The sequence below is a fragment of the Monodon monoceros genome, unplaced genomic scaffold (assembly GCF_005190385.1).
Source record: "Monodon monoceros isolate NGI ecotype Baffin Bay Population unplaced genomic scaffold, NGI_Narwhal_1 Super_Scaffold_13, whole genome shotgun sequence".
NCBI lineage: Eukaryota > Metazoa > Chordata > Mammalia > Artiodactyla > Monodontidae > Monodon > Monodon monoceros.
Window position 1 is genome coordinate 23951397 of NW_021703769.1, and position 16175 is coordinate 23967571.

A 16175-nucleotide genomic window follows, 5' to 3' on the forward strand; every position below is an offset into this window, starting at 1 on the left:
TACAGAGCATGAAAAACAAAGAGAATGTTAAAAGCAACTCAGAATCAAAGACCAGTTATTTACAAAGGGAAGATTATCAGACCCACAGCTAATTTCTCAGTGGCAACATTGGAAGCCATGAAACATTAGAATAATATTTTCAAAGTGATGAGAAAATTATTAACAGCCCATAATTTTAAACAAAGCTATAGTATCAAGAGTAGTATGAATTAAAGACCTTTTTAAAGAGACTAAGAGAATTTACCATTAACAGACCCTTGCTAATTGAACTGCCCAAGGATGTACTTCAGGAAGAAGAAAATTGAACCTAAGATGGAAGAAATAAGAGCTAAGAAGGAATGGTGAGCTAAATAATTGGTAAACATGGGGTAAATCTAAATAAGCGTTGACTTATTTAGTAATAATGATGATCATATATGGTCTTTTGACATTAAGTCAGATATGTCTGTTGACATTTTTAAAATAGCACTAAAATAATAGAATGTATAGCTTCTAAACTAGTAGTGGGGGGGTAGAAAGGAAGGGCATGATGAAAACAATACAACAAAATTCAGGAAAAGTAGGAAAACAGCATAGAAAAAGAAGGGTAAAAAGCAGTGGTATCATAAAATGATAAACCAGAATATACCAGTAATTAACAATAAATGCAAATGGATTATAAGCACTGATAAAAAGAAAGTGATTAATAGATTGAATAATAATCTCAGATTTAGTTATGTGCTCTTACAGGAATGATATAAAACATAAGGTCTCAGTTCATAGTTAAAAGGATAGAGAAAAATAGAGAAACCAGATGAATATTAACCAACAAAAAGGAGTATAACAATATTTTTATCAGATAAAAAGCATTACTGAGGATAAAAAGGACCACTGTATAATATAAAAGGAAGAATTCAGGAAGATAGCTAAACTTTTGTGTTCTTAATAACCTAGCCTCAAAATACGTGAGGCAAAAATGGTCAGAATTCATATAGATAGCAAATCCTAGGGGAGATTTTAACACACCTGGGTTAGTAATTGATGGATTGAGCAAAAACTAGTAAGGATAAAGAAAGCTTGAATAATATAATTAGAATAGTTTGATATAATGGATATATTCAGAAACCATACACTAAAAATTCAAGAATTCTTAATCTTCACAAGAGTAACATTTATATAAATTGACCATGTGTTATTCCCACATCAGGTTTCAGTAAATACCAAATATTGGTAACACACAGATCATTTTCTCTGACCACAGTGCAATTAAGTCAAGTCAGTGGCCAAAAACAAAGAAGCAGAAGAAGAAGAAAAGAAAAACTGACCAACTAAAATATCCCATATTTTTAGAAATTTTAAAATATGTTCTAAATACCCAATGATTTTTTAAAAAGCAATCATGATGGACATTAGAAAATATTTAGAAGGGAATAATGAGAATGGTACATATCAAAACTTGTGAGATGTAGACAGTACAGCATTTGGAAGAAAATTTGAGCCCTCAGATACTTATGTTAGAGCAGAACATCAAATGAAAATTAACAGGTCAAATGTCTGACTTAAGAATTGAGAAAAAGAACAGCAAAGTAATAATTTAGGAGGAAGGAAATAATAAAGGTAAGAGCAGAGATAAGTAAAGTATGAATTAAAAAACCCAGTGGAACAGAGCAGCAAAACCAAAGGATATTTCTTTGAAAAGACAACTAAAATTGATGATCCTGGTAAGACAAATAAAAAAGAAAGAGGCACAAGCAATGTCAAGAAAGAAAAGAAGCATACACTTTAAAGGGTGTATTTTATAGTATGTGAATTATATCTTAATTTTTAAAAATATTTGTTTATTTTCCTTATTATTTTTCACTGTGTCGGGACTTAGTTGCGGCACACGGGATCCTTTTTTTTTTTCCATTACAGCGCGCAGTCTGCTCAGGTTTCTCTTTAGTTGTGGCACGCAGGCTTCTCTCTAGTTGTGGCGTGCAGGCTCCAGAGCCTATGGGCTCTGTAGTTTGCCGCACATGGGCTCTCTCGTTGAGGCGTACAAGCTCAGTGGTTGTGGCACGCAGGCTTAGTTGCCCCGCAGCGTGTGGAATCTTAGTTCCCCGACCAGGGATCGAACCCACATCCCCTGCATTGGAAGGCAGATTCTTTACCACTGGACCACCAGGGGAATCCCTTAATTTTAAAAAAGAATGGAAAGAAGAGTATTCCATGAATAACTTTATGCTAATAAATTTGAAAGCATTGGCAAAGAAACAGTTTTCTGGAAAATATAATTTAAAACTGACTTAATAAGGCATATCAAATGAAAAATCTATAACTACTTAAGAAATTGAAATAATCTGTCTCCCTATGAATCAATTAATATAACCACAGGCTCAGATGATTTTACAGGTGAGTTTTACTAAATATTTAAAAGACAGATACACATATTATTTCAGAGCATAGAAAAAGAGGAAAGATGCTTTCCAGCTCATTTTGAAGTTGTTTTAATCTTGATACTAAAATTAAAGGACAGGAAGAGAGGATAATTATAGGCTATTTTCACTTACAAGCACAGACGCTAAATCCTAGAAAGTCTAATAGTATCAGAAATTAGAGGGACTTCCCTGGCGGTCCAGTGGTTAAGACTTCACCTTCCAGTGCAGGGGGTGTGGGTTCAGTCTCTGGTCGGGGAGCTAAGATCCCACTTGCCTCACGACCAAAAAACCAAAGCATAAAACAGAAGCAATATTGTAACAAATCCAATAAAGACTTTAAAAGTGGTCCACATCAAAAAAATCTTTAGGGACTTCCCTGGTGCTACAGTGGTTAAGAATCTGCCTTCCAGTGCAGGGGACACGGGTTCGACCCCTGGTCCAGGAAGATCCCACATGCCACGGAGCAACTGAGCCTGTGCACCACAACTACTGAAGCCCACGCACTTAGAGCCCATGATCCGCAACAAGAGAAGCCACTGCAATGAGAAACCTGTGCACCGCAATGAAGAGTAGCCCCTGCTCGCTGTAACTAGAGAAAGCCCGTGCACAGCAACGAAGACCCAAATCAGCCAAAAATAAATAAATAAGTAAAATACTTGAAAAAAAATCTTCAAAAAATCTTTAAAAAATAAAAAGAAATTAGAAAGATGTGGAGCAAGAGGAGTTCTCAGACTGCTAGTAAGAGTATAAACTGGCGTAACCGCTTTTGAGTGCAGTTTACCAATATCTAGTAAAATTGAAGGTGCTTATACTTTAAAACCTAGCAATTTTAAGTATATAGTCTAAAGACACTCTTACATGTCTGTGGAATACAGGACAAATACATGACACTGCAAAGTTCTAAGGATGAAAAGTTAGTATTCATAAGCAGGAGAATGGATTTATCGGTTCCATAAAATGGGGCACTATTATAGCAGCCAAGATGGATGAATCTCAGAAAATAATATTAAGTGAAAAGGGAAACTGAAGAAGAATACATATAGAATGGTGTCACTTATACAAAGATTAAAAGCGTACAAAAAATGTAATGCAGTTTATGTATGTAGGAAAGGTAAACATGCATGGAACTGTTAACCCCAGATATAAGATAAGGAGGGAATGGAATGAGATTGGGAAGGAGGCGGCAGCTTCTGGTGTATCTGCATATATAGCTGAAGGAGGCAGGGTAGAATGTGTAGATTTAAATAAGGTAGATGGTGGTATAAAAATTTTCCATACCTTCTTATATTTTTGAAATATTTCATTAAAAACAAACATTGTGCCAATGCCAGTACTCTATTCTAGGGATTTTTTTTTTCTCTAGGATTAATAAGGATGACCAGCCCTGCCACTGTTATGATACCCCAGGGTGGAAATGTGTCATCTTCCATGATGGCACCAGGCCCCAATTCAGAACTGCAGCCCAGGACTCCTCGCCCTGCTTCTCAGTCAGGTATTGACCTCCAATCTTTGAGAATTGAAGAGGCTGAACTCCCTGCACAGATCATTACAAAATTCACCTCTCTCTGATGCCAAATTCCTAACTGCGCAGCTTAAATGCTGTCTTCTATGTAAAATCTGCCCTAGTTTCTTAAAGCTGAAAGTCATCATTTCCTTCTCAGAATTTCTCATTATTCTTATCATTATTCTTATTCCTAAAAATCTATTCCTTGGCCTACTTAGTCCTGCCACTCCATGACCGAGAATTCTGTATTTGTTTTGTTTTTTTTATAGTTCCTCAGAATGTGCTTTGGAGAATACTCCACATTTTATGTTTGGCTCTTATATCCACTTAGAATCATAAGCTCTTTCTAGACAAGATTCATCTTTCTGTCATCTCGGCAGTTGCTTTGCATTATAGCAAGTGCTCACAAATGCTTCATTGAATGATCCCAGAAGATTTTACTCTATATTTGCAGAATTGCCAAGACTGTAGGATTGCTGAAAGATCTAGGTTGCAGTAAGTTAATTATTGCTTTGTTGACTGTCTTTAAACAGATGCAATGGATCCACTCCTCTCTGGGCTCCATATACAGCAGCAAAGTCATCCCTCAGGATCTTTAGCTCCCCCGCACCACCCAATGCAGCCCGTCCCTGTGAACAGACAGTTAAACCCAGCTAATTTTCCCCAGCTGCAGCCGCAGCCGCAGCAACAGCCACAGCAGCAGCAGCTGCAGACAAGACCCCCACAGCAACATCAGCAGCAGCAGCCGCAGGGAATTCGACCCCAGTTTACTGCCCCAGCTCAGGTGCCTGTTCCTCCAGGCTGGAACCAGCTGCCTTCGGGAGCCCTTCAGCCTCCTCCAGCCCAGAGTTCTCTGGGCACAATGACTGCAAATCAAGGGTGGAAGAAGGCTCCCTTGCCTGGCCCAATGCAACAGCAACTCCAGGCAAGACCATCCTTAGCCACGGTACAGACACCTTCCCACCCTCCCCCTCCGTATCCCTTTGGCAGCCAGCAAGCTTCACAAGCCCATACAAACTTTCCTCAGATGAGCAACCCAGGCCAGTTCACAGCTCCTCAGATGAAGAGCTTGCAGGGAGGGCCCTCTAGGGTCCCAGCCCCCCTGCAGCAGCCCCACCTCACCAACAAGTCTCCTGCCTCCTCACCCTCCTCCTTCCAGCAGGGATCTCCTGCATCCTCCCCAACGGTTAACCAAACTCAGCAGCAGATGGGACCAAGGCCACCCCAAAATAACCCACTTCCCCAGGGATTTCAGCAGCCCGTCAGCTCTCCGGGTCGGAATCCTATGGTTCAACAGGGAAACGTGCCACCTAACTTCATGGTGATGCAGCAGCAACCACCAAATCAGGGGCCACAGAGTTTACATCCAGGCCTAGGAGGTGAGGAACACTGAAGCCATTTGTGTTGGTAAATTTACTAGAGATAGATCTTAGCAGAACTTCAATTTTTAGAGTTAATGGAGGGAGTGAAATAAGGATGTAATTATTTGGTTTTGTGGATATAGTGGTGACACTTGATAGGACTTAGTTAACTTGATACATTATGCAGCATCTTACTGGTTATGTTTAAGCTAGCCCTCTGGATAAAAATGCAGGTAAAATTCAATATAGAGATGTTCATTTTGTTTTTCAAAATATTTTTGCTTGATCTTCTACTAGTAAATTAAAACGTCCAGAAGAAACAGGATTTTATTAACAGCTTAAGCTACTCAGCTGTTGAAAACATTAAGATTATGCAATAGAGCAAAAATGAAAAGATAAGAATAGGGTTTTGTTGGGGAAAAGGCCCTTCTGATTTTCAATTTTGATAATCCTAGTTAGTAAAATAGCATGGTGTTTGTTAAATTTGATTAAAATATAAAGGGGAATAAGTTCAGAAATCATTGACTTTTATAGTTTTATAATGCCAATGCCTGCTCCTTAGAGAGGGAATTCCACCAGTTATACCTAAAGGAGATTTATTTATTTATTTTGTAAGGTGCCTCTTGTATGAAGAAAAAGCAATGGAGCTTAATGTGTGAGAGGTAAAACGATTACAGTAAAACTTATCCATCTCCATGTTTATTATTTATTCTTATTAATCATTGATCTAGTGCACATGAATGTGCTTGGAGCTTTTCAGTAAAGTATAGAGAGTAATACCGTCATCTGATAAACATACCCCCCACCAAAAGACACCCATTGCCTACCCAGAAAAAAACCCTTGCATCTTTAGTGCAACATAGCAAAGGCATGTTCCCATGATTTCTGGTGAAATTAAATTGCTCATCAGTCTTTTTTCACTCTCTTGTAATTACTTTTACTGACATGCAGGCGGTAATATTTGAATCCTAAGAAGTTTTTAGAAAGTGCAAGAATGTTTCGGCTCCAAACTTCACTGTTCTGGGCATCTAGCCTTGGATCAGTGGAAGCTGGGTAGTCCCTCCTGCAAATGTGATTACAGATTTAATTACAATGGAAGCATGCAAATGGGGACTTGTCACTGCTAAAGAAAGGACAAATGCATATTTGTCTACAGAGCGTTTTTCAGGACAATGAAAATTTGGCCCTTAAATAAATGGACTAATACAAAAAAATTTTAAGTGAGCTTAGGTCTTAATGCTTTTCATAGAGCAAGTGATGTGCTCACCTAGGTGATCTGGCCACATCCAGGCCTATGTTATAAACTATGAGTGGGTTCTGAGATTCTCCTTATTACAGATTTGTTTTCTGAAATTAAACCTTCCTATAAAAGAAAATATTACTTTAGTAAGATTGCATCAGAGTACGGTTTTTGGTACCATAGCTGTCAGTATTTCAGCAATCCTTTTGAGGGGAAGGTGTAATGATAAATTTAATATACCCTCACTTTGACGCTCCTGTGAATTGTTTCTGATCTCTCGTCTCTTCCAAAGAGACAAGCACAATATTGGGGAGAAATTTTCCACAAAGGAAATTATCATCCATTTCCCTCAATGGAAAAAAAAAAATCACCTGTGTATGCTTAATATCAGGACCCAGGTCTTTGTTTTATAGTAGTTCTTATCAGTTTGTGTGAATATGAGAGAATTTAGCATATTCCTTTGGTACCTGTGTTAAAGTATGTAAAGTTTTGGGGTCCGTTGTATTACAGAAAAGTGAGCCCTAAACCTTGCTGTGACGTGGCCTCAGATCACATTTAGGGAGCAGATTGCCATCTTTTCCTTGGCATGTTCTAAGTGTAAATTTTTTAGTATTTCTTTTTCATTTTGACAATGCTCATGTAAGAGATTGTGTTGATTTTTTTAACCATCTTTCCCAACCTTATTAAAGATCCTACCAGTGTGACAGAGAGAGCTAAGCCAGTGGAGACTTCATGCAGCTCATCCTTCCTTATTCATTCCACATCTAAGCAAGAGTATAAATTTGCTAGGTAACTGCCTTACTCGTTGTTTTCTATTAAGGAATGCCTAAACGCCTCCCACCTGGCTTCTCAGCAGGACAGGCCAATCCGAACTTTATGCAAGGTCAGGTGCCTTCGACCACAGCAACTACCCCTGGGAATTCAGGAGCCCCTCAGCTGCAAGCAAATCAAAATGTCCAGCATGCAGGTTTGTTTTCTGTGATTTATTCAGCCAGCATTTATTGAACATTGTGAGGTAGGTAGACAACAAGGATACACAGAGAAATAGAAACCCTGGTCCTTCCCTTTAGTTTCAGACCTATAAATAATTATTCTTTCAGGGCAATAACTGATATATTGAAATTAGGTAAAATGTCTGGAGAATCTAGAACCACCTAAAGAAAGGAGATAAAACTTGAGGTAGAGCTGGGGTCAACATTTTTTTTTTCCTGAAAAGAACCAGATAGTAAATATTTTAGGCTTTGCAGGTTATATGTTCTCTGTTGCAACTACATACCTTTGCTGTTGTAGCACCAAAGTAGCCATAGACGATACATAAATGAATGACCATGGCAGTGTTCCATCCTGCCTGTCTGCTACTGCAAAACTATATTCCTGAACTCTGAATTCATGTTTATTTACAAACTGGCAATGGGCCTGATTTGGCCCATGGACCATAGTTTGCTGACCGCTCAGTTAGTGAAAGGGCAAAAGGTGTTTCTGGCAAAGGAGATGATAGGTACAAAGGCATGGAGGCACATGGCATTTTGAACAACTGCGGCTTTTAAAATCTCTTTATAGTTCATGTTAACATTGTGTATGCTGAGTGTCTGAATTCTGTGGTGTTTGAAGACCAGGCTTTAATCATTACAGGTTAGGAGGACAAATAGTGTGGAGCAGAATGGCTAAAAAGTATTTGTAAGCAACATTGTATAAGCCCAGACTTCATGTTTCTGGTTGCTTTAAGGTGACACATGACTAACCCTCTTACCCTTTCTCATTCAGGAAATTTGGACTGAGGTAGCACAAATATTTTCTGAACTCCGATCCCCACTTGGAGTTAGTTCAGTTATGTGGTTCCAACATTAATTATAAATCACTAAGAAAGGAGAATAGTTTTAAACTTAAAAAAAAAAACCCAAAACCTCTTGAAAGCTTAGAGAAGGGTAGGGCAAATTGCATGATTTCCCCTATCTGCTAATGCAAAACTATAATTCCTGAGCTATGTGAATTCATGTTTTCTATAGGAAGTTTTAAAACGGTGATAAAATCATTCATAATTCCTCCACATAAGCACAACTATTTTATTGATATATTTTTATATGGTGCCTTCCTCCCACATGCACATATTGTTTTGATTTCTCTGTTTATCCCATCTAAGAGAGCTCTACTCTCGTCTGTCGTTTTCTCTTCTCCTACCCTACATTATTTCTCTTGTTAGCTTTTACTTCTTCCTGTGAAAATACTTTGTTATTTTACTCTTGCCAACTAGACTCTAAGGGGTCAGGGATTTGATCTATCTTGTTTATTGATGTTACCTCAGTACCAAAAATGCCTTGTACATATTAGGTACTCAATAGATAATTGTTGATTGGATGAATATACACTGGTATATTAGTGTATATTGTATATACAGTGGTCATGGAATTCAATTTAAGGCCAGTTTAGAAAATCTTCCTTAGGATTCAGGAAAAATCTGGATTGTATTAACAGTGGATAGTTTGTCCCCTGTCTCCTGGCTGGAGCATGGACTGAGCTCATAACTTCATTGTGGCTACCACTTTTTAGTCTCCATTTAAAAATGAAAAAAAAGGGGGGGGATAAAATAAGCTAGAAGGTTATTCTGCAAAAAGGGAGAGATAATATAAGCAGTTATAGGAAAGTCCCAAAGACCCAACAATAAGTAAACACTGCAGCAAGCCAAGCAGTGTTCTTTGTCTGAATTAGAAATAATTTAGAAGAATAAAACATGTCCCATGTGGTCCACCAGGGACTGCCACAGGGGAGGGTCACTGAAGTTTTAACATCCTTTGTTGACTGTCCTCTGTCTGCAGCTTCTGAATTGTCTTTTAGTTCCACCAGAGGTTCAGCTTCCAGATCAAGATTAAATAATTTTTACCACATTGGGGCAGAGGAGACCTGTCTTTAAGAAGTATTAGCTGTTCTTTTCTTTACAGTGTAACATCCAGATGTCAGTCCAGATATCACATGCATAACCTTTGAAAGTCATTATTAGTTTTCCAAGGAGCATTTTTAAATGTCTTCTCAACTTTGCTGAGGTTTTCTTAAGTGGCAACATCACATTTTTTGCTTCCTGACTCATCTAAAGCAGAGCTTATTTCACTAGCCTACAGTGCTTTTCATAAATTTTCTTCATTTTAAGGTAGCTGCACATCATTTTTAAATAATGAGATGCTGCCTTTCTCTTTGTTTAATCTAAGAGAAAATAAACTTTATTGATCTTCAAAATGTTATCTTTAAGTTACCAAATAGGAGTAAAGAAACGGTTTCTCCTTCTCTATTGTATGGTCACTGAGAATATATGCCACAGTCACATATCCATACTATGGAAAACTCAAAGAAGTATGTTAAGCACAGCACATTTGTTTATGTTGGTCAGTGGATATGGGTGAGTTGTGTTTTTCTAATTAAGGTAATTTGAGAATCTTAATACCAGCAAGATAATAGTATTACTTTCTGAAACTGTGCCTTTTTTTTTTTTTTAAGGTGGTCAAGGAGCTGGTCCTCCTCAAAACCAGATGCAGGTGTCCCACGGGCCACCAAATATGATGCAGCCCAGCCTCATGGGAATTCATGGCAACATGAACAACCAACAGGCTGGTAGTTCTGGGGTTCCTCAGGTGAACCTGGGCAACATGCAAGGCCAGCCCCAGCAGGGCCCACCATCTCAGCTGATGAGCATGCACCAGCAGATCGTGCCCTCCCAGGGCCAGATGGTCCAGCAACAAGGAACCTTGAACCCTCAGAACCCTATGATCCTTTCAAGGGCCCAGCTTATGCCACAGGGTCAGATGATGGTGAATCCTCAGAGCCAAAATCTTGGGCCCTCGCCCCAGAGGATGACCCCACCCAAGCAGATGCTTCCCCAGCAGGGCCCACAAATGATGGCACCACATAACCAGATGATGGGGCCTCAGGGGCAAGTTTTGCTTCAACAGAACCCAATGATAGAGCAGATTATGACCAATCAGATGCAGGGGAATAAGCAACAGTTTAACACTCAGAACCAATCTAATGTCATGTCGGGACCAGCACAGATAATGAGGGGACCAACTCCAAACATGCAAGGAAACATGGTGCAGTTTACGGGACAGATGTCAGGACAGATGCTGCCTCAGCAAGGGCCCATGAACAACAGTCCATCTCAGGTTATGGGGATTCAGGGGCAGGTCTTGAGGCCACCAGGGCCCAGCCCACATATGGCCCAGCCGCATGGCGATCCTGCTACTACAGCAAATAACGATGTCAGCTTGTCTCAGATGATGCCTGATGTTAGCATGCAACAAAGCAACATGGTCCCCCCCCACGTGCAGGCCATGCAGGGAAACAGTGCCTCGGGAAACCACTTCTCAGGCCATGGGATGCCTTTCAATGCACCTTTCAGTGGAGCACCCAATGGAAATCAGATGTCCTGTGGTCAGAATCCAGGCTTCCCGGTCAATAAGGATGTCACGCTAACAAGCCCATTGTTGGTCAACTTATTGCAGAGTGATATCTCTGCAGGCCATTTTGGGGTAAACAATAAGCAAAATAATACCAACGCAAATAAACCGAAGAAGAAGAAACCCCCTCGGAAGAAGAAAAATAGTCAGCAGGATCTAAAGTAGGTTGTGATAGTTTTGCCTAAAATCTTATTCATTTATTTCTATGTGAACAACTTTTTTTTATGGAAAATTTTAAACATGTATAAAATAAGAATAGTATAATGAAATTATCCCTGCTTCAAATTATCAACTCATAATCCATCTTGCCTTCATCCATGCTCTCCCCATTATCCTCTTGGTTATTTTAAAGCAAGTTCACTTTAAATATTTCCGTATGTACCTCTGAAAGATAAGGACAGGTTTTTGTCTTTGTTTTGTGTTTTTTATGACCACACGATACCATTAGCACACCTGGAAAAACTAATACTTCCTTCATATTCTCACATTTCCAGACAGTGTCCACATTTCCCTTGATTATCTCAAATTAATTTTTTTTTACAGTTTGTTCAAATAAGGAGCCAAACAAGGTTCATACGTTGCAGTCAACTGATATATGTCTCTTAGGTCTGTAGTCTCCGGAGGGTTGTGGCATTCAGAGCCTGAAAGGTAGCCAGTGCTGCCACACTGCAACTCCACAAAGCATGTCAGGTTTATAATGACTGTTGGGGAACCAGAAAGGCTGTATGTGTTTTGGAAATGAAAACCGTTTATGGAGACCCCCTTCTGTCTCTCAAATAGAAATGATTTTTTGTACAGGTGCCTTTCCTTTAAAGGCTCTTTATCAGCAGCAGCAGCTTAAAATCTCATGCTAAGATGATTGGACCTTTTAAATCAGTTACCCTTTTGGTAAAGGTGAGTTCTTTTGCAAGATTATAGCAGGAAGGGCAATTAATTTATATTACATTTCCTGAAGCTAAGCATTAATTTACGTTATATTTTTTGCCTTGATAAAATGTTTCCAAAGGGAATATTGATTAAACTGGATTTTCTGCCTTTAATTATAAAACTGAAATTCAGAGACATTTATTGCCAGAAAATAGTGACTGAGGAGTGTAAAACAGGTTAATTCAAATAAATTGCTAGAACTGTAGAAGAGAGTAGGGGAGCTTTAAGTTAAGGAAACAGAAATGTTCAAAATAAAACCAACTGCCTTTCTCTCAGCCTTCTCACAATATTTCTTTGGTTGTACTCTAATATTATATCATACTCTCTTTTTTCTTGAATCTTATAAATCAAAATTCAATAATTGTATATTAACAACCTATATTTTTCCTGAATTCAGAATTAATAACCCGTTTGGTTATCTGATTTTTCCAATAGCTCTAAGTTAAATTCTTTACTACTATCGACCTGTGTGGGAATAACATTTCTGTGGCAATATTTATTCCTCCCAGTAATCTAGGAGTAAAATTGCAAGGTTCTTCAGTTGCCATTTGTATGGATTTTTGCTGTCTGCACCAGCACTTAGGGAGATTGCTTACTTGTTGGGGCTACAGATTGTGAAAAGGGCCTTATACAGCATCAAGGCTCCTAGGAAGGGAGACAGTAAGTTAAAAGTAAGAGTGCATGCTCCCAATTCTACCTCTAGCTTACTATGGAACCTTGGACCTGTTTTCTAACACCGCTGTGGGCCTTTGTTTTTCCATCCATAACATGAGGTAACTGGAATAGGTATCTGAGATATTTTTTTTAGCAATACAGTTCTTTGAAAGTAAAGGATACTGCAGAATCCTTGCCTATAAATTGAAGTGAGAGAGAAGTCATATAAGGAGCATATTGATACAGGCATCTGCATGTGCTCAGGACCTGCTTCAGGTTCTAAATTCCCATGTGCTAGGGCTTTTAAAATGGATTTAAGGTAAGGCTTATGAAACTACAGAGAGTACAGTAAGGTAAAATACTGTCTAAAAGTGGGTGACCAATATCAGGGCAAAGGGAAACAAAAGGTAGAAAAGAAAAGTACAGCTAAGAGTAAGATTAAAAACAAAATGAGGGCTGTGAGCACTCTGGTTCTTTGGGAATGTGGGTGTTAGTAGGTAACATTTTTTCTTCCCCACTAAAAATTCTAAGGTTCATCCAGGTAAAAATGAAAGCATCCCAAAGCCAATGGGGATGTCTGTTAAATACACATTCTGCAACAAAATTAATTAGCTTTGTTCTGGTATTCTCCGGCTTTCTTTGTTCTCTGAATACCACTTTCATTAGCCAATCTACAGCTTCTTGCAAGGTGTTATGAATTGTTGAAGCCACCACTGCAATATTCACAAAAAAAGAATCTGGATTCCCTGGTTGAATTTGATAGCTACCCTAAAGATAATGTGGTTTCATAGGCACAGTACTTTATAATATTGAGAGCCCAAACTATGATCCCTTAAAACATCTAAGGGATGGATGATTACATGAAAATCATTATATCAGAAATTTGTAGAAAACACTTTGAGTAAATAGCCATGTTATTAAATTAAGTGGATTTTAACATTTAATGAAATTGGCAGATTTTTTATGTCAAATATTGAATACTGTATCAGACTAGAGAGATGTAAATAATGCTAAGAATGATAATGCAAATGGATTTCTTCAGAAACAGGGGAGGGGTTAAGCTTAGTTTTGTGTATAAACTATACAATTTACTCTCAAATGTGTAATTTATGTTTTAGCACCCCAGATACTCGCCCAGCTGGTCTGGAGGAGGCTGATCAGCAGCCATTGCCTGGAGAACAAGGAATTAACTTGGACAACTCAGGCCCTAAACTGCCAGAATTTTCAAACCGACCACCAGGTGATAAAATGTTAACTAAAGTTTATATGCTTCTCATCATTTATTTACAGCATTATAAGTCTTTTTTTCAAGGAAACAATAGTATTTTATTTTGTGTACTAACTAGGCTACTTTGGTGATTTAATGTGTCTAGTATTTGGAAACTGTGCCTTGATATTAAGTTAAAAAATTTCAAATATAACTTCTGAAGGCATGTGTGTGTATGTATTTGTGTGTATGTGTGTGTTTGTGTGTGTGTGCGTATTTTGCTCAAATTAGTCTTCATTATTTTAGGTCTTCATAAAATCAGACTAAAATGTCAAGTGCCTCTTTATTCTTGTCAATATTAAGGTTCTAGTTGGCATCAAAATGGATTAAGATTAAATGAAAAGATGTTTTCACTCTAATCCTGCTTGCCTGCCTTTCCTGCAGCCTTTCCTACTGGGGCTTTCTCAAAGCAGAGAACTACCAGGGTTTAAAATAAGATTTTTTAAATACAACTTTTATTGTGAATCTTTAAACATAAAAAATATGTAAAGAGTAATAAAAGAGACACTCATGTACTTCCTACCCAGGTTAATAATAAATAGGACCAATATTGTTGAAGCCCTCTGTGTTATATGCTCCTCTGATTATAAAATAATATCATCCTCTAAATGTTGAAAATTATGTTGAAAAGGAAAAAGTCTCCTAAAATTTGTTCATTCCAACCTAGGTATTATAGAACCAAGGTCAGCTGCCACAGTGTCTCTATACCTGGTTCCTCTTGGCCTAAGCAGTGATTTGTAACTTTATTCCCCTGTGACACAGTTGAAGACACACAAGCCTGTCACATTTAGGCCACACTTCCATGTGTATACAAAGGATTATGTTTTGTTTCTTCCTTTCTAGTTCCTCCACCTCCTTTTTTGGCATGTAAGTGTAAGTGATGTTACTTTAGGGATAAACTTTAGTCCACCCTTAATTTATGTATTTTAAAAGTGAATCCAAAAAAAAAAGTGAATTCATTATGATGTCAATACTTTGTGTTATTTATTACAAATTGTTCGGGCACACCACACTTCCCATCAGTGAGTTACAGCAGCACAGTTGAGGCTGGGAGGTCACCAGTCTTTGGTGGTGGTCCAGAGGCATTATGAACAGGAAGGTGCCTTCTTCCCTCAGATACATCTGAATTCTTCTGTTAAATCCCAGGGATTCTCACACACATTATTGCTTCCTTTCTACAGTTTGCAAACTGGAAGCCTGTAGGCTGAATTCAGCCTACGATATGTTTGAATTGTCATGCAGCATCCTGAACCAAACAGAAACCTGAATTTAAATGCCTTTAGCTAGAGCATCAGCTCTGCAGTTTGGCTCTGTCCACAGAACTACTACTGTCTTATCCCAGCCCACTTCTCTTCTTCATTACCGGTCTGGCCCCTAAAGGCATATGAATTTTCATCCCTTGATTAATAAACTTGGTTTTTTATTATGTTATATGCACGTGTGTGTGTCCTAGCTTTCCCTCTCCACCATTCTGTCACAACAACCCAATCTATCTTATCATTAATGCCCTTTGGACTGCTGCCTCCAGCTTCTGGAACCTTTACAGTAGCCATGCCCTTAACTGTTACTTTCGAGAGAGGCTGCTGTATTGTCTGTGCTGCTCTCTTTGGTATTTATGCTGTCTGGTGGCCTAATTTTAAAGAAAAAGGCATTTGTATCATAGCCCTGACATCAAGGCTTCTACAGAAATTACAGTTCTTAACATGGGAACCTGAGTTAAACCTATAGAAATGTCATATGTTGTTGGCTTTATAAATGTAAAGAGGTTAGTTGGACCTAAAACAAAAAAGGATTAAAAAGAAACTTCAAAACTGGATTCTGCACATTGTACTCATTGGTGCCATGTCTGTCATTGGCTAGAAGACATTGATTAGCTGTTAAACACAGGGTGTGACCCTGTGGATCAGCAGCATTTGATAGCTGCTCTGAAAATCTTGAACCAACACTTCTGACTGCCAGGGCCAGCTGTCCTTATGCCTGTACCTTCGTAAAACTTTCCTAATGTATTTTTCATGCAACAGTGAAATAAATCTAGTTTGTGAAATTGTATGTATCCCAGTTATATGCCCGCTTTTTCCCACTGAACAGCCTTTATTCTTGGTTAATGATCTTTTCATCCTTTCTGCTGATTGTGTAAGGTTTTGGTTCTAAAATGCCAAATAAAATCTTCACAAAAGAAAGAATCATTTGAGATGTTGCCTTCTAGAAATCTATAAGGCATTGTCCCTCAGAGTTCTTTTCCTGAAATTATTTTTTATTCCTGAGGGCTGTGCTTCTTGCTTATTCTTCAATTATGGATTCATAGAAAATATTTCTCCAAATAAAGTTTTACATGTAAGAAAGTAAACAGAAATTAATATTCGTAAAAAGAACTTCAGTGCCCT

General features: G+C 38.3%; 1 protein-coding gene across 10 annotated transcripts in view; it reads left to right on the plus strand.

Annotated features, from left to right (window-relative positions):
* The window catches only part of NCOA6 (nuclear receptor coactivator 6), a 98131-nt gene that overhangs the window by 59033 nt on the left and 22923 nt on the right, over positions 1-16175 (plus strand). For 7 of the 10 annotated variants that reach the window (XR_003793078.1, XR_003793077.1, XM_029219962.1 and 4 more), the window contains 5 exons: positions 3760-3888; positions 4434-5279; positions 7322-7468; positions 9988-11104; positions 13643-13764. Coding sequence is in view for 8 of the 10 variants with exons in the window: in XM_029219962.1 (XP_029075795.1) it covers positions 3760-3888; positions 4434-5279; positions 7322-7468; positions 9988-11104; positions 13643-13764 (2361 nt within the window). In the remaining 2 variants the exon portion in view is untranslated. Of the gene's footprint in view, positions 1-253; positions 342-3759; positions 3889-4433; positions 5280-7321; positions 7469-9987; positions 11105-13642; positions 13765-14972; positions 15876-16175 lie in introns of those variants that run through there. The other 3 variants (XM_029219968.1, XM_029219967.1, XM_029219966.1) reach the window with 3 other exon arrangements.